The sequence below is a fragment of the Podarcis gaigeae genome (assembly GCF_964106915.1).
Source record: "Podarcis gaigeae genome assembly, chromosome: 6".
NCBI classification, from domain to species: domain Eukaryota; kingdom Metazoa; phylum Chordata; class Lepidosauria; order Squamata; family Lacertidae; genus Podarcis; species Podarcis gaigeae.
The window spans coordinates 21,382,395-21,406,120 of NC_139682.1; the positions used below are offsets into that span (position 1 = coordinate 21,382,395).

At 42.3% G+C, this 23,726-nt stretch overlaps 1 protein-coding gene across 11 annotated transcripts in view; it reads left to right on the forward strand.

Annotated features, from left to right (window-relative positions):
• The first annotated feature begins 35 nt into the window (after window positions 1-35).
• The window catches only part of ZMYND8 (zinc finger MYND-type containing 8), an 82,578-nt gene continuing 58,887 nt past the window's right edge, over window positions 36-23,726 (forward strand). For 3 of the 11 annotated variants that reach the window (XR_014566069.1, XR_014566070.1, XM_083746142.1), the window contains exons 1-2: window positions 42-145; window positions 1,418-1,461. Coding sequence is in view for 6 of the 11 variants with exons in the window: in XM_083746142.1 (XP_083602268.1) it covers window positions 1,454-1,461 (8 nt within the window). In the remaining 5 variants the exon portion in view is untranslated. Of the gene's footprint in view, window positions 146-1,417; window positions 1,462-17,204; window positions 17,290-17,591; window positions 17,686-23,726 lie in introns of those variants that run through there. The other 8 variants (XM_083746149.1, XM_083746150.1, XM_083746147.1 and 5 more) reach the window with 8 other exon arrangements.

Consider the following 23,726-nt stretch of genomic DNA (forward strand, 5'->3'; position numbering starts at 1 on the left):
TGAGTGGCACTTGAGTGCGGCCACTCGTTGGCCCCCGGAGGTGGAGCCTGCGCCGGGTCCAGCCACCTGTATCACTTGCTCTGAGCTTTCGGGAGCGGAGGCAACATTCTGCGAGGAGTTTTTAAGTGAGAAGAAAGAGCGTCAGGTATCGGTTGGGGGTGGCGGGGCGGGCTTGTTGTTGTTTTTTGTTTCCCTTATGTGGTAAAAATTCTCAAAATATGCGTCCTGGGCTTTATCACACAAAAACCCCGAAGCGAGCCACTTTCTGAAAATAAGAAGGACGTGCAGACCCCAATCCTGAGAGGAAGCTTTTTTGGGTTCCTTTCTTTCCTCAGAAACTTAGCCCTGTTGAAACGTGAGGGGGCTTTACGTAGGCCTGAATCCGGCTCCCAAAGCAGGGCCCCGCAGCTGGAGGAGTAGCAGAGCACGTGTTTCCCTTGGGAAAGTTCCCAGGTTTCATCCCAAGCATCTCCCTCAGAAACGTGAGGGGGCTTTGGGGGGGGCGGACGGACGGGGAATGGGTCATGGTAGATCTTGGCCCCCAAACCCTGGAGGGTCGGAGAAATAGACCGCCACATTGCTCAGCGTGAGGCTGCTATGAAGAGGCTGCTTTCCTTGGTTCCCGCGTCTTATCTGTGTGTGGCCTGGTTTGTTGTGTTTGCTTCTTTCCAAAGCCTTTCTAGTCTTGCTTTCAAATCTGGATTTCCGCAGCAGCTCACAGAATGATAAAACTCATACAAATAGCGCAGGCGAAAAAGGCTTCAGTTAATGAGGTTTTCCACTTAAGATTGAGTTGACTTATAAATGGGGCCTGCAACAAAATGTTGCAGTGTGAAGCACACTCTTCAGATTTCCAGCCAGCCCCATCATTAGCCTGAGTGAGGCAAAATAAGCTGGGGGGGGGGGAATGGAACAGTGGTAGCCCCCCTCCCCTGCTTCTGCAGATCCTCCAGAGCCACCTGGCCATTCCATTCTGTTAGAGATCAGAGCTATGTGTGCGACAATTTGTTGTGTTTCCCTCAATCGAACTTTTGCTGTCTTCAGGTGTACTGGAGGGTAAGCAGTACTGATATGTCAGAAAATTTCTGTATGACATTTCATTGTTTGTTTAATAAACTTAAAGTTCTGGGTAAAAGAAAAAATGCCTACCAGATTCTTAAGACCTTATTAGCTCCATATAAGAAAGGATGAAATTAATGAGGAACCAAAACAAAAAAAAGAATATAGGAACAAACGCTGTGGTTGTCTTCTGTTTTGCAAATATGAGTATTTTGTGTTTCTCTACCAGTAGCTTAGTTTAATTGAATATTGGTGTGTAAGACTTTATCATAAACCGAACATAGGGAAAAAAGTAACGCTGATTTGTTTTCTCCTGCATCTTAAATCTAAAATCAAATTCATCTGGTTTGTTTTTCAGGGTTGTAAAAGAAAGCCACACAAGAACTTGGTTGTCATGATGGGGTAAGTGTAGTCACCCTCAAATGACCAGGTCTAATACATGGAAGTTGGAGTGACACAGATTAACAAGGTCTGGCAGCCAAACTGAAGGGCTGCCAACTGTTTCAGGACACAGACTGGAAGGTCAAGCTTTTCTAAGCATGGTGAAGGGTCAACCCAGTAAATTTTGGTGCCTGAGGTGAACCACAAAATTGGTGCTCCCCTCCCAGCGAGGGAAGAGGGGTTGATATACATTAGGAACAAGGAAGCAGCGAATAAAGATCTACGGTACATCAGGATCTGCTGCCTCTGTGGATCCTGCCTCCTCCTAAGGCAGTTGCCTACCTTGTGTCATGCATGGGTGGGTTGGTCCTGCATATAGATAAGCAATGTAGCCAGTGTTTGCAGATCACACTGCTGCTAAAAAGCTCATAACAGGCCAGGCAGAAGTCTGGCAAGCCAAAATCCCTAAGGCGTTTTACCAAATAATTTTATTGAGATGAATCAGGTTCTATAATACCATTGTTTAGTCGTGTCCGACTCTTCGTGACCTCATAGACCAGAGCACGCCATTAGGAATTTGTATAACTTAAGAAAAAAATTGCCAAATTTGCATCTTAGTAAACTTTCTCTTGTAACTTGCTGGCCTAGGAAACCTGTAGTAATGTTATTATGTTTGCATGGGCATAGGTTCAATGTAAGCTTTAACACTTGATTTTTTAAAAAATGTATTGATTAAACATGTATCTCCCAATATTCAGTTCTTGTTCTGATCATATATTCAGCAGTGTACATAAAGTCAACATGCAGTAGAAAAGCAGAATCACACTTCTGCATCCTCCCTTGGGATTGGTACAGTCTAAAAGTTATATATATGTATTTGTTCCTATATATGTGTCCTATTTATGTGCATTTTTAGCAAGTCTCTCCTGTATTGAGCTTTAAAGTTTGTGCATTTCTGATAGGCGCATATTGAACTGCATATGTGATGCTGACATGTGAAGTGGAGACAGGAAGGAAGTGTGTGGATATGATTCCAATGTTGCTCCATGTGTTGATAATTTCTTCATTCTTTTTATATACTTTGACCAGTGAGTGACTAGAGCCTCTGTGCGATCTGAACAAATTAGTTATTTTGTCCTCTTGTTGGGAGAAGGTCAGATATAACCAATGTAGTAAAAGGTTTGATAGATAATAGTAAAAGAGCTTTGCATGTTAAAACAATCTGTAATCTTTGCTGGAGGGAGCATGTGTACCTGCCATGTGGTGCCTCATTTCAGTCATCCTGTTGGCATACCTTAGCGGTGATTGCCAAACTTGGCCCTCCAGCTGTTTTGGGACTACAATTCCCATCATTCCTGATCGTTGGTCCTGTTAGCTAGGGGATGATGGAAGCTGGAGTCCCAAAACACTGGAGGGCCAAGTTTGGCCATCACTACCTTAAAGGTTGCAATAGCTGATCCTGAAAAATGTTTTGTTGACGTTTCTGAATTGAGTTTGTTTTGTTTTGTTTGTAAAGCTTTTTAATTCCTTTTTATAATGTATATAAAACAGATAAAACAATTATAAGGATGAAAATCAAAAGATGAAAAACAAAACTATAAAACAGACATGGAGAATTTGTAGTTACATATGAGTTAAAATAATAAAGTCCAAGTAAAAACTACCAACTTTAGCAGATCATGAAGTACCGGTACATTTCCAGATTTGTCAGGCCTGTGACGAAGTTTGTCTTGAAAATGGTAGTTCCACTGTATATGTCATAAAGGAATCCCAAATCACATAAAAAATGTCTGGAGGTTCTAGTCCTTGCTGAAATCTCAAATTATGGATGATTTTCTCCATTATAGCTATATTCCAGAGTGAGTGGTACCAAGCGTCCAGTGTAATATTTTAGGCTGTTTCTCATTAAGCTGCAGCTACTATTAATGCTGCCAAGATTTCTGTGCTACTGATAGTCATTTACTTAGTGGGTTAAAAAAAAAGAGTGGTATTCAGAAGTGAATGACATTTTCTGCAGAGCAGTATAGTAGGAACTTGTTTTTCCTGTAGGGAACAGTGAATGTGATCTTTCAGAGTGTCAGTTACTAAATAATACATTTAGTGCTTGATAAACTTTCCCTCTGATGGGTACTTAAATTAACACTTTTCATACTAGCTAATCAATGACAGACATTTCACACAAATGTGTTAATCTGTGACAGACATTTCAGAGATAAATATGGTCTGGTTGAACCCAGGGGAAAAGACTCTTCCTTCGGATACTAATTAAGGGCCTTTCCACATTTACCATTGATAGAGGTATAATTTATGGGGGTTTTTTGGATTTATTTTTTTTTGCTAGACTGTCACATTATATTGTCTTTATTCAGCTAGTATTCCACTGTACTAATACAATGTTTTTTCTTTGAAAGATCTGGAATGGATTCTCAGTATTTTCATTTGTGTGGCATGCGTACAAGCGTCATCCAGGTTTCTATGTGGAAGGGGAGGTGGCTATAGAGCGTGATTTGGGAGGCATCTGTTTTATGCCACTTTCTCTGACCAGTATGAGAAAGATATGACAGGTAGAGATGATGATACTGAGTCAAAGTACAGGCACACACACCCCTTACGCATGTTCTATTCACGTGCTACCCCATACATGTGTGACACTGGGAAATAATTAAATAAATAGAACCATGCCAGGAAATGGAGGGAGAGAACTAGAGAGTCATTGTAATTCCTGAGGAGAACCTTATTGGAGCCCAAAGAGGGCATCAGTGAGGGTAGAAGCAGCCCCGAAAACACCTGGGGCAGAGCAGAGATTTGCTTAGGCTGCTCAGCCTCCCCGCCTGACACCTGACATGCAAAATAGTGTAGCAGCAGCTGCTTTGCCACACATCCTCCAGCTTGCCCAAGGACTTCAGCTCTTTTTGAAGACAGAGTTGTGTGGAAAGCGAGGAGGAGAGAGAGCTGGAGAACAGGAAAAAATGGGTGTTCCACCTTCATATGATTTCACTTATGTGCTCTGGGGCCCAGAACGTAACTCTTGCATAAGCCGGGGGGGCGGGTGAGCTCCTGGACCGGCAGCAATTATTGGCTGTGGACAATAACCAGGTTTGTCATTGTTCAGCTAGACATGTAGTTCTTCTTTTAATCTCCTATTTCCACAAGATTAGAATTCTGGAATACTAGACCTCCCCCCCCCCCCCAACTTGCGATGGAAAGGCGACAGGTTTTTCATGAGGTTATTCGGGCCTCTCCGTAAGATCATCAGTGCACCTCACGTCACCAAAAAAGCATCAGTTGCTAAAGAAGACACCTCTTAGATGTTTTCGATCTCTTGTAATTGAATACAGGTGTTAAGAACTGCTATGAGCTTATATTTGGCTGAACTTACTGAAGAAACTGGCTTCATTTCATTTTCTAAATATCCTGCATCCTATTCAATTGAGTTCTTTATTTAAATGAACTATAAGGCTTAGAAAACCAAAATCATTCTGTTTGTCTGTAATAGTTACAGTGGTACCTCGCAAGACGAAATTAATTCTGAATGTTGGCGGTGGGAAGGAAAACCCTCATCCCACCGCAAGTCTTCAGAACAGCCATCCGAACACAAAAGGGGTAAACTCTATTGTGCAAAGAGACTTTTCTGCAGTTTCTAAATGACCTAGGAGAGAGTGACCAAATCTCTGCTTTACTTCAAACGCGGCCAAATCTCCCACCATGGCAGAGGACTCAAAACTCTCCACAGTGGCTTGGCTGGGCTGAGCTGGCCCCCCTTTCTCTTCTTGCCTCTCAGCTTTTGGCTGACAGGACACGCCACTTGCATCTTTCACAGTCTGCGTCACAGGGAACTGTAGATTTCAAAACCCCTTCCCCCAAAGTAAGGTTTGCACAAACATGGGGTTCAGGGACTGGAACAAAGGGATCCCCCATAAAACAAAAAAAAAAAGGGGAAAAAAGAACAGCCATCCGAAGGCTGGCGCGGGGAGGAGGTCTCTCCGCCCCACCTCCAGCCTTCGGAGGAGCCTTCCGAAGCCTGGCGGGGGGAGGAGGTCTCTCCGCCCCACCTCCAGCCTTCGGAGCAGCCTTCCGAAGCCTGGCGGGGGGAGGAGGTCTCTCCGCCCCACTGCCAGCCTTCGGAGCAGCCTTCCGAAGCCTGGCGGGGGGAGAAGGTCTCTCCGCCCCACCGCCAGCCTTCGGAGGAGGTCTGAGGACAGTGGGGAAGACGCGCTGCGCTTCCCCGCTGTCCTCGGAGATTCGTCTTGCGAAGGAAGCCCATAGGGAAATTCGTCTGGCGAAGCACCTCGAAAAACGGAAAACTCTTCTTGCGAGGCATTCGTCTTGCGAGGTGCCACTGTATTTTATATAGTTCTATTCACGTACTCAATAATCTAATACTAATGGGTATTGATAATAAGAGTGTGTGTCTCAAGGCCTAGAAGAACCAGATTCCTTGAGAATAAGGGCTCTCAGAAGCAAGGAACCTTGAAAGTTGGGCTAACAAGTTGAAGCTAGGTCTGGACGACTATAGACTACCGTATTTTTCGCTCTATAGGACGCACCTTGTTTTAGAGGGGGAGAACAAGAAAAAAAAATTATCCCCCTCTCTGCCCAGCGCCCCTTCAGCAAAGCGGCAGGAGGCACTGCGCAGAGAGGGGGAGAATTTTTCCCCCTTGTTCTCCCTCTCTAAAACAAGGTGCCATTCAGGGTGCATTCGGTCGCCTTCAGGCAGCCACTTTGGAAGGCTAAAGAGCGAGAGGGGTCGGTGCACACCGACCCCTCTTGCTCTCCAGGCTTCAGGTTCCTTTCAACCTGCTCTTTGGGGCTGGTGGGGGAAAGCCCACCGCCAGTCCCAAAGAGCAGGTCGGGGAGCAGTGGAAGGGCGCGCAGCCTTCCGCTGCTCCCCGAGCTTGTGGGGCTGGTGGGGAAGCGCTGCTTTCCCCCACTGCCAGCCCCAAAGAGCAGGTCGGGGAGCAGCGGAAAGGCACAAAGCCTTCCTGCTGCTCTGCGAGCTTCTCGAGGCTGCCGGGGAAGCCCGGGGCTATGGCCTCTTTAGCCCCGTGACCCTCTTCCGGCTGGAGAGGTGGCGCGCGGCTAAAGAGACTGGCCGCGTCAGTCCCTTCTCCCTCCTGAAGAAAAGCCCACAAGAGCAGTGCGGAGCTTGTGTGCAGCTTTTGGGGGTTTTCCTGCCTGCCTCCCCCCTGCATTCGCTCCATAGGACACACAAACATTTCCCCTTCATTTTTGGAGGGGAAAAAGTGCTTCCTATAGAGCGAAAAATACGGTACATCATGCTCCATTTGAAGACTGTTAGTTGTGGAACAATATTGATTCTCAGCTGTGTGCAACCCAGTTTCTGGTTGCTTCCCTGGCTGTCACCTACTAATACCTTGCTGTGTTTGACCTTGGCTTTGTTTCATGATTCTGCTATTGGACCATGCCCACTTTTGGGCTGCCTCACTGTGGACTGCTCAACCTTGACTCATTCTTAAGACCTTGTGTATTTGAATTGCCTTGTTACCCAGCTGCTATCTTGGACCTCCAGGGTTTGGCCAGGCCTTGTCCTGGGAATGTAACATCCCTGGGCTTTTTTGGCTCAGGGGCCAAGCCAGGACCAGACCATTACATGTGGATGGGTACATAATCTTAGCTGAATTGAAACTTGGAGGAGTGTCACACAAAGGCTGAATTGCAGTAGATTCATTCATTGAGCTAGTTACTTGAACAAGGTCTAAAATAATTTTATTTTTCTCATTCACCTTGTAATATGGTATTTCCTTGTCTTATGATTCACTCTCCACCATGGGAATCTTCTTAGCAATTGCAGGAGGACCTGTGCATGTGCAAGCATGCATGCATTGGCAATGACTTATTTGTTTAACTGTGCACATTTAAGTATCTTTACATTTTGTGTGGCTATGCAACTCTTGCTTCAGACTCATACTTCAGAGATGTTTAAAAATACAGCCCCTGCTCTTTTTTAATGAAACTTTTTCATGACTCTAGAGTCAACACAAGGCAACACAAGAGGGTGCTATATTTCTATTAACGCAAGAGGAGAAAGCAGAAGCAGTTATTAACACCCTACATTACTCCTCTCCTCCAAGTCACTCTCTTGTTCCTATTTTTTTTAGTTAAGTACGTGGTACACTAGGTAACTTGGAGTATGGAGTACATTAAGGTAGAAGATGACACAAGCAGAGCAACCATTTAACAGTTGTTTATGGCATAAGCATCTGGGTGATATTTGATTAAGTCATATATGAAATGGACTTAAAGGTCAGTCATGACTATCTTATGTCCATTGATTTCAGTGGATCTACTCAAGAGTATGATGTAGTTGGCTATAGCAGGCTGTACTTGGAAATGATTTAAGACTACAGCTAGAATTTAATTTAAATTTAAGCAATACACAGAGTAACTCCAAAAGGCCCTATCACAAAAAATATGATATTTAAGAGTGAATTTGTGGGTCCTCAACCCAACTTGGATGAACAGCATTTTTAATTTCTGTCCGAAGTATACTTTATTGGAAGCAAATACTTGATTTACAGTTACAATCGAAATTATTCAACCCCCATTGCAAATCAGCTTTATTATCAAATTTTACAGACTTTCAGCTGCTTGCAATGAGCAAATCAAACAAAAGCAATTGAAATAGCTCCACACAATGGATACTTAAAGTGATTCCCCCAAAATCAGCTGAAAATACAACTCATACTGGCTTCTCCAGTCTCACTATTATTTCACCCCCTGAATAGAATCCTTCACAAATACAGCAGGTGTGGTCTCAAGCACACTTGATGCAACTAATCAAGGGCTTCATTAGTTGCACCAGGTGTGCTTGAGGTGGAACACAGCAAACCCCTAGCCAGCTCAGGTATTTCATGAGTGTCAAATTTGGCTGCATGTTAGAAATATGACTAAGTCAAGAGAATGGTCCAGGAAGGTAAGGGAAGAGATAATTGCCCTTTACAAATAAGGAGCAGGATACAAAAAGATAGTGAAGGCACTGAATGTTCCTAGAGACACGATTGGAAGCATAGTTCGCAAGTTCAAAGTTAAAGGAACAGTGGTTACGCTACCTCAGGCATAAGGCAAACTCGGCCCTCCAGATGTTTGGGACTACAGTTCTCATCATCCCTGACCACTGGTCCTGTTAACTAGGGATCATGGGAGTTATAGTTCCAAAACATTTGAAGGGCCGAGTTTGCCTATGCCTGCACTACCTGGACGGAGCAGAAAAAGGAAGCTACAGTAAGTGCAGCCAACTTACTTCCAGATAAATTTATTCAGGGCTGAGATGTTTGACAAACTTCACAAGATAGATAATAGCCAAAAGATGCAATCCTAACCTGTCCCTGCAATGGGGTGAGCTCCTGTAGCTCGGTCTCTGCTCCTGCCAACCTAGCAGTTCGAAAGCACATAAAAGTGCAAGTAGATAAATAGGTACCGCTCCGGCTGGAAGGTAAACAGTGTTTCCATGCACTGCTTTGGTTCTCCAGAAGCAGCTTAGTCATGCTGGCCACATGACCCGGAAGCTGTATGCCAGCTCCCTCGGCCAGTAAAGTGAGATGAGCGTCGCAACCCCAGAGTTGTCTGCAACTGGACCAAACGGTCATGGGTCCCTTTACCTTTTTACTTTTGAGTAGACATGGCTAGGATTGCAGCCTAATCTGCAACATTGGGCACCCATAACTAGGGCCAACACAAACTTACGGAATGGGAATTTGGGATAAAAGAGAAGACACTTGAGCTGAATGAATTACTGTTGCTAGGCATCTTTCTTGTGTAGAGGTTCTTTTGCTCAGACAGACAAATACTGAAGTATAGCAACCCACAAATATTCCAGTAAGCCATCCAGCCTGTATATACATAGTGTTGCAGGGTGACAGCAGGGGGCCTAGCAAGGTTTTCACTTGGAAGAACTTATTACTTCTTATAGACTAGCAGACAACTAGAAGCGTACGTTAACCAATGCCACACATTTGAAGTTTAAGATGGATTTTTCCTTTCTTTGAAGCTTAAGTGGCTAATTTGGTCTGACAATTCTCAGCTTAGTGAGTTTTTTTTTGTTATTTTCATAGTTTAACTATAAAGAAAATTTGTGGTCATACACGTTTTCATTGTTGGGTAGTAATCACCACCAGTGTTTTCCATCATCACATCTGCATCGCACCCCCTTATCTGTTTCTAGAGAACTAATCTCATGAACAATCAATTGCCTTTTTGCATTTCACATCAGGACAGCTAATAACATTATACAAATTATGTAACTGAGGGCATCCCCACAGCCACAAGAAGTAAAGGTAAAGGTACCCCTGCCTGTACAGGCCAGTCTTGCCAGACTCTAGGGTTGTGCGCTCATTTCACTCTATGGGCCGGGAGCCAGCGCTGTCCGCAGACACTTCCGGGTCACATGGCCAGCGTGACAAGCTGCATCTGGCGAGCCAGTGCAGCACACGAAATGCCGTTTACCTTCCCGCTAGTAAGCGGTCCCTATTTATCTACTTGCACCTGGGGCTGCTTTCGAACTGCTAGGTTGACAGGCGCTGGGACCGAACGACGGGAGCGCACCCCGCCGCGGGGATTCGAACCGCCGACCATGTGATTGGCAAGTCCTAGGCGCTGAGGTTTTACCCACAGCGCCACCCACGTCCCTACAAGAAGTATATGTGTTCACAAAGAGCAAAACCAGGAACATGAATGAAGCTGAAATGCATTTTTTTTAAATTAAAACGAGAAAAATAGCAAGCAGTTTGTTATGTGGGTCAGTTGGTTCTAAATTTCTTCCTTCCAGCAGAGTTAACTGGCATTTTGGGTTATGGCAGTGGCAGCAAGAGCTTCTTGCCAGCAGCAGTTGTCATGTACTTGCAGACTTCAGTAGCAACACCCATTAGTTAGCACTTGCCTGGTTCAAGCATGTGTGCCTAGAACTGCACTACACAGAATGTCTGCAAACCAGTGTATTGGAATGCTGATTAGGGTGAATTCTTCTGCACCACAATTTCTCACCCAAATTGCCTCCCCCCCCCCCCAGTAGTTGGATTTATTTCTGATCTTGATGCCAAGCAGGAGTAATGTGGCTGGAAGGAATGGGTTGTGAGGGGAAAGCAGTGAGAGGCAGAAAGGTTTGACACCCCTTACTTGACTAATCACTTCTCTGTCTTGCCACTTTACTCTTACCATAACCTGTGCTCTAAGACATGGATCATAAATGTTATGTTTGACTTTGGCACCCATATAATTGGTCATGAGCAGTGTAGTAGCATTACACCTGTTGTCTCCAGTGTTGCCTGCTCATCCTTTAAAAAATACTAAATATCAAAACGCTTATGAAGCTGACATCATCCCACAATTGCACGCAGTAGTCTGCCTTTATCCTCTTAACCCCTCTCTTTGTTCAGAGGTCTTTGGAAATTAAGTCATGCCAGTAGCCTTTTGAGTCCCAATAAGAGAGTCTGTGGTCTTTGGCTAAGTTAGGAGTAAACCCTAACCTTGAATGCATTTAATAGTAACAGACTTCACCATGGCTAAATCATATCTTATTGTTTCCTTTAAAAGTATTTTCTTCTTTGTCTGAAATTAACACCACATTAAGGTGGAATAATATATGAAAAATTGCATTACATGAAAAACCTCCCTTGTACGCTCACTTTTCGAAAGAAAAAATCAAGGGTAACATCTTTTGGTGGGATTTTATTGAATATATATAAAGGGAAATTTACATTGGCCTTTTCCACAAGTATCTCAAGAAATTTGGGATAAGTAACGTCTAATTGGTTGAAAATATTTCATAATGTAATATAGAGCCTTTTATTTTTGGTACTCCTTGTGCCTCTGATAGTTTCAGTTATAGATTTATGTTTCTGTATATCTTGTAAGTCATGTGTGTCACACCTCTTGTTCTCCCATTTCTTATGATTATACCCTCCACTAAGCTGTCTGTATCTTATCACAAGCATCCAGATAACCTGCTTTATTATTTTTTCTTGTGTTTGTAACATCTCATGCCAGCCTTGGTTTGGTTTAGTTTTTGTGTTTGTCTCAGGAAGTTCTATTTTGTTAGTATAGTAATATGGATAACATTTAATAAAACTAGAAAGATGTTGATGAGTAAAGCTGTTGTATTTGAGCTCTGCAGTATATTCTAATTCTAGAGTGTTTATGTTTTGAATAGTTTTAAAGTCAGTTGGCTCAGCAGTGTTAATTGCAACATGCAGGCATGTAGCATATCTTTATTATCTGTTTTACTTTCATGCGCCCTTGAAAGCCAAATAGAATCATAGAATTGTAGCGTTGGAAGGGACCACAAGGACCATCTAGTCCAACCCTTGCAATGCAATAATATTTTCCCCAACATAGGGTTTGATCCCATGACCCTGAGATTAAGAGTCTCATGATCTACCAACTGAGCTATGCCAGCTGCATATTTTAATTGGAGAACAGACGCTGGGAAAGTAGTTGTTTTGGCTCAGCATTTAGCTGATAAGGAATGCTTAGCTGCCTCATCTTGCCTGAAGTACGGTGATAGACCATGAGGATTCCCTGGGAACTTTTGTTGTTTTTAATTTATTTTTGCTTTTAACTTTTTAATTTTTTAAAATGATTTTACTCTGTAGTTTATGTTTTTATATAAACTGCTGGAACATATTTTTGATACAGTGGTATATAAATATTTTTTATAAATAATGATTCAAAAAAACAAAATGCTGATGGTCCAGAAAAGCTGAAAGGTGATCAGTAAGGAAATTCTTTCCAAATGTAACTAAGCCTCTGCTGCATGCTTGTCCTCCAGAACAATATGAATTTCTAAAATAGTATATTACTGCACAGGGGACGCAGGTGGCGCTGTGGGTTAAAGCCTCAGCGCCTAGGACTTGCCGATCGAAAGGTCGGCGGTTCGAATCCCTGCGGCGGGGTGCGCTCCCGCTGCTCGGTCCCAGCGCCTGCCAACCTAGCAGTTCGAAAGCACCTCCGGGTGCAAGTAGATAAATAGGGACCGCTTACCAGCGGGAAGGTAAACGGCGTTTCCAGATGCAGCTTTGTCACGCTGGCCACGTGACCCGGAAGTGTCTCCGGACAGCGCTGGCCCCTGGCCTCTTGAGTGAGATGGGCGCACAACCCCAGAGTCTGTCAAGACTGGCCCGTACGGGCAGGGGTACCTTTACCTTTACCTTTTTATATTACTGCACATCACACAGCATATGAAAAAAGGAACTGTGCCAGTTTTGAGTATTAGCATTGCCCTTTTAATCTCCCCACACCCCCATACACAGGCATCATTGGGCCAGTATTCCTCAGAATTCTTGCGACTAACTGCTTTAATACTGCCTTGGTGCAAAAGAGGCCATTATACTCTTTAGTACCTAAGGAGTATCCTGCAGCTGAAGTATGGGGGAAGGTTGTCTATCTGAAGGTGTCTGTCTGCCTACTCATGAAAATAATGATTTTGATGTGGAGTGTTTTTAAACAAGCTACCTCCCAAGTGAAGTTGACATGGTACAAGAAGTGAGAGGACTTCACCATGTAGCCTCAGTGGTTCAACAGCTGTGGTCATTCCTGGACTTTTTCAGTACTTGCCACAGTAGCTGCTTTTAGTACTGTGTAGTACATTGCAACATGATTGCTCCAGGAGTGAGACTTTTGTTAGAATATAACACCTGTGCTCAGAGATCTGCACCGGCTGCCAATTTGCTCCTAGGCCAAGTTCAAGGTGTTACTATTTGTATATAAAGCCCTTAACAACTTGGGACATGTTTATTTATGGGATCGCCTCACCTTACACGTGTCCACTCAACCACTTTCATCAGCGGAATTGGCACTACCTACAGGTGCCGCAGGGGACGTGGGTGGCGCTGTGGTTTAAACCACAGAGCCTAGGACTTGCCGATCAGAAGGTCAGCGGTTCGAATCCCCACAACGGGGCGAGCTCCCGTTGTTTGGTCCATGCTCCTGCCACCCTAGCAGTTCGAAAGCACATCAAAGTGCAAGTAGATAAATAGGTACAGCTCCGGTGGGAAGGTAAACACAGTTTCTGTGTGCTGCTCTGGTTCGCCAGAAGCAGCTTAGTCATGCTGGCCACATGACCTGGAAGCTATCTGCAGACAAACGCCGGCTCCCTCGGCCTATAGAGTGAGATGAGCGGGCAACCCCAGAGTCGGTCACGACTGGACCTAATGGTCAGGATTCCCTTTACCTTTACAGGTGCCACATAATACCTGTTTTGCATTTGTAAGAACTTGATAATTTAGTGTAGCAGTTCCTGAACTTTGGAACTCCCTGTCTGTTGAGATCAAGCAGGCAGCCTTCACTGTACTGTACTATTTTTGACACCTGCTAAAAACATTTATGTTTAGACAGACCTACCCAGATGCTTAGAAAGTTGGGATAATTTTAATCTGTTTTAGTATTTTAACTTTTGAATGTTTTAAAGTATGGTTGTGAATCTTTCTTGATTTTACTGTTTTATCTTTTGTAAACTGCTTTGAGGGTTTTTTACAATCAAGCAGTGTATAAATTTTATCAAGTAAATATAGTCAATTCATGCACGTTACAACTTGCCATTAGTACACTGGATCACAAGCCAAGATAGAACCAGAGCAGTCCTTTACTGATGGCATCAGCTTTGTTAGAACACTTGAGAGTTAACAAGTTTAATCAGAAAGGCTTTCACACCATGTCAAGATCCTGTTGCAAGCAATGTGAGTTTACTTGCTGTTTTTCAAGTTGCCTGTAGGAAGATGAGGAATGTGCATTCTTTGCTAGAAGAAATATCCCAAGCTACAAAAATGGAGGAAAAAAATTGTTCAAATAGGCAAAAAGCAATGCACATATATGACCTCCAGCTTTTCTGCATGCTAGAAAACTGGTTCATCTTACTCAAGTGTTTCAGGCAGCTGCTTTGCTGAGCTCTAGATCAAAATATCAGTCTTTTAAGGCAGGGTTAATAGTTTGACTGGGAACAATTCCAGAAATGCAAAACCTCTAACCCAGCCATTTATCTATTTGAAACATGAGATTCTATGGGTGGAGTCTAGCTTTCTTTTAAATAGTCTGCTGTATAATTCAAGGCAACCATATAGCTGTCTGTAGGCAATTGCATCAGACACTGCAACTGAATGTTATTAAAATGGAGATGAAGGAGTTTGTGCTAATGGAAGACAAGAAGTATTCAGAACCCACACAAAAACGTGGGAAACATGCTTTTGTTTAAAAACAAGTATATACTTGCAAATCCTATTTCACTAGAGCTAACAGAGCAATGGGTTGAATGTTTACATGCAGAAGGATAAGGCACAGTAGAACATGGCTGCTTAAGGCAGAAGTTCTCTCAAACTTTCTACTCACAGGGCCCACTTGAGATGGTTAAAATTTATTAAGGCCCATTAGTATCAAAATGGTGGTACAGAGGTAGAGCACAAAATAGAGATAAAATTTTACATAATCAGGTAGCAATTGCTGACATTACTTTCTAATGATATCTGTTCCATCTTTGGAAATTGCTAAGTTCTTCATCACAAATTTTGCTTGTGTCAAGGAGTTCCATAGTTCAGCTTTCCTCAAGCTAAGTACAGAGGTTTCCTGTAGAGATATATATCCAGATATTTTTACTCATGTCTTGTAATTTCTTCCATACCTTTTTCAAACTAAATTTGTACCTAATTCTCACCCCAAATTTATTTCATCCGTCACCATTGGTCCTTTTGCATTCACTTGTTCCTCCTATAAAAGCTTTTACACTATCTGGCTAGGTCACTTTCCAGTTCACATGAGGAAGCTGTTTTTCCATGTCCCTAGGGTCAGAAAAGAGACATCTGCCCACAGATATCAATGGAATTTAATGTAGTGTGCCCACATCCACAGTCTCCCCCATGCTGATGGACTGTTGGGGAGTGGGAAGAATTAGGGCTGTGGAATGGGGAGTTTGGGACCTTCAATAGAAGCATTGCAACATTTGTTGCAAGAGCTCACTTGCCTATGTAGTAGTAGCTGTATGTTGTCCATGGTTTGAGCAGATTTGGCTACAAAAGTAAGGGAAAGCTTGAATTAGTATTGGCAGACTCAAGGTTAGTTTGTTATTTTTAAGTGTCCTAAGGGACAGCTTCCCAAATACATCCATACGTTAAATTGTTTAATTTCTGCATCTGGGAATGACATAGAAACCCCTCAAAATGTTGATTGACTGTGAGAGGAGGGTGAGAAAAATGGTGGGCAGGGTGTGGAACGGTGTTATTCATTTTAAAATATTTTTCTATTGCCTTTCATTGAAAAACCACAAAGTGATGTACAGCACAAGGTAAAAACTGGAATATTAGCATCTATACAATAATTTTTTAAAAAAGGGAAAACAGGAAAAACAGTAATCGAAAGCAAACAGATTAAGAAGAGATTGGTATTAACTGCCAGCAAAGGCTTGGAAGAATAAATGAGATTTCAGCAAGTGCATAAATATAATCAGTGTGAGCGCCTGCCATAATTCAGAGGAGAGATTATTCCATTAAGAGGCCACCACAGTAGAAAAGCCCCACCTCGTTACTACAAGATGGATCCCTGCTGACGACTGTGCAACCATACTGTCCATACTACTTCACTACTTTTATTTAGCTGTGTGAGATTACTAACTAATAGATAGATTCCCAAAAAGAACAGTAGCAATAATTTCCATACATACAGGTGTAGAATAGATGCTTGGTTGGGAAGCCCCAGGTTTTTTAGAAAGGGAGGTCAGAGATTCTCCAACTTCTTACCACAAGGGTGAGACTGCTGAAAATTACTGGGAGTCACAAAATGGTGAAGGGGCAGAACCAATCACAAAATGGTGGTACATGGAGGCAGAGTTTGGCATAATTAGCTGCCAATTACTGACATATTCTACTAATATATAATTCATAACTGGGAATTGCTAAATTCATTGTCAAAATGTTTTGCTTGTGGCAAGGAGTTCCATAGCTTAGCTTTCCTCAACCTAAGTATAAAATTTTCTCTGGAGGTATTGTGAGTCAGCACCTACATTTTAGGCAAAATATTCTAATCCAGAGGTTCCAAGTGCAGAAGCCTTTTAAAAATATTTTTTCTCTTTCCGGCACCACATAGCTCTGAATGCCCCCCAATATTCTGTAATTCCCCCCCACACATTCTTCTTTCTCAGTCAACTTGTGCCTTATTCCTTCTCCCCTGCCCGCCACCCAGCCCCTGCTGTCCCCCACCCAACCCCTGGTTGTTTCTTTTATCCTTTCTCACTGGGCCTTTTTATATTCACTTATAACAGGTTCCCTCTCTTTTCCCATTCATTTCTTTTCCCTGTTTATGATTATTAATAATATATTATTTCATTTTTTAATTTGCTTCAACACCACCTCTTGCCCTTTCCTCTCAGAGGAGTGAGACCTTACTTCCCTTCCCCTCTTTACCAGGCAACCTTCCCCTCTTTACCAGGCAACCTCAGCATGCAAGAAGATGCTGTTGCTGGCATCGCTCCTACTAGAAGGCTATAGCATGACTGGAAGGCATGGCAGACAAATAAGGAGGCACTGCCTTGGCACAGAAGCCCATCTGAAAGTCTTGGCCCAGGGCCCAGGCTTTGAAAAACACTGGTCTAAATTGCTTGAGAAACACTGAAGAAGAGATAACAGGATGCATCCTGATCACTGTCAAATCACCTAACAGTACCCTTGCAGCTATAGGCTAGAAAGGCTATTATTACCCCTCAAGGTGATTTGCATAGCTGAAGGCTAGTTGGCATTGTTATTCCATTTACCCATTATTACCCCCCAGTTCACTAGCCTGGATGGTTTGCCAACATCCTCCATATACCTTTTGCTTGCTTGTTAATTCATATGTTTAGAAAACTTTAATCAGAAGGTCAGCTTTCAATACTAGGTAAGACTGTTTTGTATCTCATGTTTTATTTCTAATTTCTGTTATGCAAAATACTTGTTTCATATAGTACCTGAGCACCTTCTCTTTGGGGATTTTTTTTTTTTACTTGCATGATGCTAAAAAAAATATTCTGAACTACTTTACTAAGGTAGACCCTTGAAATGTGCATAGGCCAATAATACTACCAGTGAAGTCATATATCTTTTTCCAGTTACTTTTGAAATACAGTCTTCTGTCTATCAATCTTCTGGACATATTCTTCTCCCCCCCCCATTTCAGAAACATGTATGCTGCTTCAGTCTCCTATCTGGTACAGTGAACAATCTGCAACAGCTCTCTGACTCCTTTGTAGTATGCATAGTTGAGCAGCCTACTTCTGTATGCATCTACCGTATTTTTCCTTTTCAAATAGCTCATGTTGCCTGTTTTCTTCTACACAGCTTTTTCCTTTCTGCCTGAACATGTCTCAGCAATTACTGTTTTCATGTCTTGTGATCAGAAAAGCATCTTCTTTTGTCTGTGTCAGGCACTGGCTGCTCTTTAGGGAGAGCTCTTATTTGTAGTGTTGTGGGCCATAAGTACCATGTGTGGCATTTTCTGGGAGCGACTCTCCCTCCCTTCTGCCTTATGGGTAATAATGCACTCTCTCTGAGGCAATCTGTAAAGAGAAGAATTGAGGGAAAGTGCCATGTTTCTAGAGTTTTCTACTGGCTTGTGGTTGATTAAAAAAAACCCAACAACTCTTCTCCCACATCCTTCTGTTTCTTTCTAGGCTTTGTTTTCATGGTTTTCAACCCCCACTTCATCTTTTACCACTTTGGTTCTTCAGACTGCTACTGATTAACATCACTGACTTTAGCCCTCTATTTCCACCTTCCTGCCTGTCCTTCCCATTTCATTGTTGTTTTTCTACAGCCTACACTCTCAAATAGCCACACCCCAGGAAAAGCAATTGGCTAATCCTGCAGTAGGCCATGCATTTTAATGGCCTTTTATTACAGGATAAGACACTTCATTCACTGATTGCAGCAGGGGTTTTTTCAGTTGCCTTAGCTTGAAGCATGAAAAGCTTCCTTGCTTTCAACAACATATATTGTTCCAATAAAATGTACTTTTGCCTCTCATTCTTTTTGGGACTTAACATGCAAGATCATTCCAAATGGGGGAAGATCAAGCTCCAATATTTCTTCCACTTTCCTAATTTAAAATACTTAAAGGATATGTTTACCATAGTGAGATAAATCTGCTTTTTGCCTTTGACTTCAAAACAACATGAACTACCTGAGAGGGCTCCCCAATTAGTCTTTGTTTTTACTGGCACTTAAAAGCCCTTTGCTTTAGCTCAGTAAAGCATTTTGTTGTTTTAGAAGAGCAGAACTTGAGGCCTCATCTAGCTATTGCTGCTATTAAATTACTAGCTGATATGTGACCAAATCCTCCCTCCAGGGACTGAATGTGTCACTTTGGCTATGTGCCCAGCCACCATCAGCGCCATTGCACTCCCAGAGCCAGGACGTCTTTCCCACAGAGAATCAAACTGTATACCAGTTGTATTTGTTTGGGAATGTTGTTCTTGATATGAATAACACTGAAGCAGAGCTGCCAGTGAAATAAAGCCACATGGGCAGCCTCCATAGTGGACTCACTCTCTCTCTCTTTCTTGGCTTCTGAATCATTAAAACTTTAAAGCACCAAGAGTAAATAAGAGCTACATGTGCAGTTTGCAAAATGCTCCTCTGTATTAGACAGGGCAAGGCAAAAGAAGCTTTGTCTACAGCACTGACACTGCTGCTAGCAGCCATTTTGGTGTTAATATGGGTGTGCAGTCCGCTGGGGGCAATTGTGCTTGGAAAGTGTCCAGTCCAGTACAAATTAAATATCTGTTTAAAGTTCATAAAATGAATTCATGGTGCAAAAAATAGCCACATTCCCATAATAATCTTTCCCCCTCAGGATGTAATAATTCAAATAAATATTAGTTGCTCATTTCTCATTGTTAGAAAAGCACCATTGCAGTTTTACAAGTGGTGATTACATATAAATGCTAAGCCAAAGCTATGTTTTAGTAAGCCACACTGTGCATGTAGCTTGGGCACTTTCTGTTTCACCCCTTCCTTTGTGCAAGTGGGTAAACAAACCACCAAGGGCTTAGTGTGACATCTGAAGCCAAATGTACTTTGTTTCGCCAGAACAAACCCTGATCTCCCGCTAGCCTTAAACCATGATTTGCTGTTAGCGATTGTGTGTGTGTTTTTAGGGCAAAAGCTACCCTAGGTACAGGTTTATACATGATGCTAAACAAACCCCCGTCATGGTTTGTTGACTTCCTAGTGGTGCATCAATAAAACTGCTAGCACATTTGCAAAACTAGACAGGGTCTGGTATGGATTTAAATTGGATGGGGGTAGTGTGTGGAGATTCCTGCAACCTTAAATATTCTTTCCAACTCTACAATTCTATGATTCATACAAAGGGGAGGAGCAAAGCACTCAGAACGCACAGCTCATGCACCAAGTGGCTTACAAAACTATTGTTTATGGCAGAGGTGGAAAACCTGTTGCCTTCAGGCATTGTTGGAATACACCTCACACCATCATCCCTGGCCACTGGCTTTGCTGGCTGAAGCTGATGGGACTTGTAATCCAGTAGCAACTGGAAGGCCATAGGTTCCCCACATGACTAGGCTTAGCATTCCATGTTAGCATCAGACTTCAAAGACATTTGCCTATTGATTCGTGCCCCCTCCCCCCCATTCTTGAAATGTCATATATTATTGAAACAACTGCACACTAAAGCTGTAGCTAAGTATTTCCAAGAAATGTGTTATACTACATGAGCAGCATTGTCTAAAGGAATATTCTTTCCTTTCTCTACCTGCAATGATTTGATCCCTTTGGTTTGCATGTTTTACTGTTTGGATTCCCCCCCCCCTGCCCCCCATCTACCACCAGGAAGCACACTTTATAATTGTCCATTACTGTACAGTGTTGGTTGTATAATGTCTATGTTCAGGCTCTCCCATTACATGGATAGAACGTTACTGTGCTTTCAGTCTCTCCCTATCTAAGCTCGAGTGTATTTGTTTGTTTATTATTTACATTTATATTCCTCCTTTCTTCTAACATGGAACACAAGGAAGCATACACATAGTTCCCTGGAGGCCTCCCAGCAGGCATTGATCAGACCCAGTCCTGCTTAGCTTTAGCAAGGTGGTGCCCTCCTATTCCTTCAGACCATAACCATACCTTCAAACTTCAGTCCTGTACTCTCCAGTATAGCAGCCATTTGAAAACGCGACAGCTGTATGTGTTATATGTTGATTGTGGGAAGAGGCTGGTTGTGCTTTTTTGTCCTTTTTAGTGATCTTCACTGTCACAACACTCGTACCAGTTGACCATGTTGGGAAGAGGAGGTGAGGTAGAGCTAAAGGGGTTTTGGCAGGCTCTTCTTATGTTCTTGATTCTTATCTTAAAGTGTTTTTCTTAAGGTAGTGTTCTAAAACACGACCAGATTTCTAACTATCTGATATAAACTCCTATTGGATTATCGTTTGGTCTATAAAACCACTGGATACAAAGAATTACCAGAATAATAATAAAGAATTCAGATTAAGTGTGTGGTCTTTTATTATTCAGTAGTTTCAAATACTGAATAATATCCCATAGATTAGCAGTACTATCTGGTGATTCCTTCTTTCTCCTGTAGGAAATGAATTTGATCCTGTGTCGGTTGTCACCGCCCATTCCTTTGCATTTAGATTAGAAACATAGATTTCTGTACTTTTATCAGGAGTTGCCGACAAGGTGCCCTCCAGATGTTGCTAGACTAATCATGATTCCAATAGCTTGGATTAATGAAAGTTGGGGTCCAGGAACCTCTGAAGGGCTCCACAATGGGTATCCTAAAATTATAAAAACTGTCTCTGAGACTCCTGGATATAAACATGCACAGAATCATAAAATTGCAGTGTTGGAAGGGATCCAAGGGTCATCTAGTCCAACCCCATGCAATGTAGGGATATCAACCAAAGCATTCAAGACAGATGGCCATCCAATCTCTGCTTAAAAACACCCAAAGAAGGAGAGTCTACAGTCTTCCAAGGGAGTCCCTTCCACTGTCAAACAGATCTTACTGTCAGAAAGTTCTTCCTGATGTTTAGTTGAAATCTTCCTTGTAACTTGAAGCCATTGGTTCGAGTCCTAACCTCAAGAGCAGGAGAAAACAAGCTTGCTCCATCTTCCATGTGACAGCCCCTAAGCTACATGGCTTTCATATCTCCTGTCTCCTCTTTTCCAGGCTAAAAATACCCAGCTCCATCAACTGTTCCTCATAAGACCTGGTTTCCAGACCCTTTATTAGATTGGTTGCCCTCCCGCCCACACGTTTCAGCTTACCGACACCTTTCTTAAATTGTGGAGCCCAGAACAGGACACAGCATTCCAGCAGTATTCTGCTCTCAGATAGTAGAAAACCTAGTAGATTTGCTATTTCCAGCTCCCTCTTGCTGCAAAAATGGGGTTAAAAATTCCACCCCCACTGGTGTACAGCAAGCCCACAATTTACGCACATTTAACTTGTGCACATTTAACTTGGCAAAAAAGGGGGTTAAAAAGGAGGTGGGGTTCCAGGAAAAATGACTTTAGCAATCCCACCCACCATTGAACCTAGTGTGTTTTAACTATATGGAATTTTGACTTTAGACACAATCCCTGGAACATAACCCCCACATAAGCTGTAGGCTTACTTCTCATTGTTGAATTTGCACATATGTAGACCTATTTCTAATATATTGTCACCTACAGAGTAGTAAACAATGTCCCCAAGTTTTAGCCACAATTTTTTTTTTTATGTTCACAAAAGATTTCACAAACAAAAAGATTCAATGAAATCTGTAGATTTTTGCATTTGGGGGCCTTTTTGTTTTAGGCAATTGTGGTTTAAAAATGTCATATATGAATGACACAGGGAAGCAGATAATGTGCCCTTCTGACACAATACACATGGCTTCATTGGGGGACATTTTACTGCCCTTAAACACTTTGGGATTTTGCTTGGGTTAGCAAAATTCCTCAGAAATTGCCTATCTTAGTTTCCACTGAAGATGGTTAAGTGGCATATATATTTCCCTTTATTATATTGTTCAGTTCCTGCTGCATTTTGAAAATGGACAAAAACTGTGAAGGTACATTCTGAGTTTTGCTGCTCACCATCCTGAAAAACAGTGATTAGGTTTTGAAAGTCAAAAAGCTTCTGCCTTGCAGAAACTAGAATTTTGTATATCAAATCAGTATTAAACATAATTTGCTGGTATAGCCTGAAAAACAGCCTTGGTGAAGGACATACATCTTCTTAGTGGCATAAGCACTGAGTTTTCCTGTGAAGTGTAAAGATGATGGTTATCTTAGAAAAGCATGGCCACAGCATGAGGCAAGAGAGCCTAGGATTATTTCTTTGCCTTGGATTATGCACATGTGATTTAGTGAAATCCACAATCAAAAGGGGTGTGTGTGTGTGTGTGTGTGTGTGTGTGTGTCCGTGTCCGTTCATCCCTCGGTCTTAACTTTGATTACATTACTGAGTGTTGAGATTGGGGCAATTAAGAAATAGATTTAATTTGGTTGCTAGCCTTTCTATTTTGCGGCCACAGAATGCTGTTGCTTGCTTGTGTACCTACCCACCTTTGCTTATTGGTTCCCTGCTCCCATGGCTTTTCTATATATTATTTGAGGTTTATACTCAGAACTCTTTATTTTCTTTACCAATTGCTTTCAGCAAACTCACACTTCCCTATTTTGGTCTGTTCATATACAAGGTTGCTAATATGCCTTTCTCTTTTCGTATACACGTTTCTTTGCATGGTAACCTGTAGGTGCAGTTGGGGCTTTTTGTTTTCTTAACTGTTTTAGCTGTGGATACAGAAAAAGGTCAGCATAAACACAAGCATTTACTGGAGAACCTGTGTGAAAACCTGTTCATTGAAATGTTTCATCTAGAACTATTTCCTTTTCCTCAGCATAACAACATCTTTTAAGGCCTATCATAGCAAAACTGAAAAACTGGCTGTTTTGGAAAAGAATGAAGCCTAGGTGTGTGTCTTTTTCACACACATAGAAGTGCTTAAGAACTGGCCCCAAATCAGGCTATCCAGTTTTGGCTACAGTGTCCTGTGTATACTTACCTGTACCATAGATAAACAACAGTGGTTACTTATTAGTAGTTACGTTCGGGATTGCACTGTAAATAAATTATCTTTTAAAACAACCTTTTAAAATTGCTTCCCATTTTTAGAGACCTAGTTTAAATGAAGGCTGTACATGAAATGTTTCTAAATTCAGACTGCACTCCCATTGTTCCTCCCTGCTCTGAAAGCAGCTCTGGTATTTTTCCACACACTGAAACTCAACTCTTCACAAGGCCTG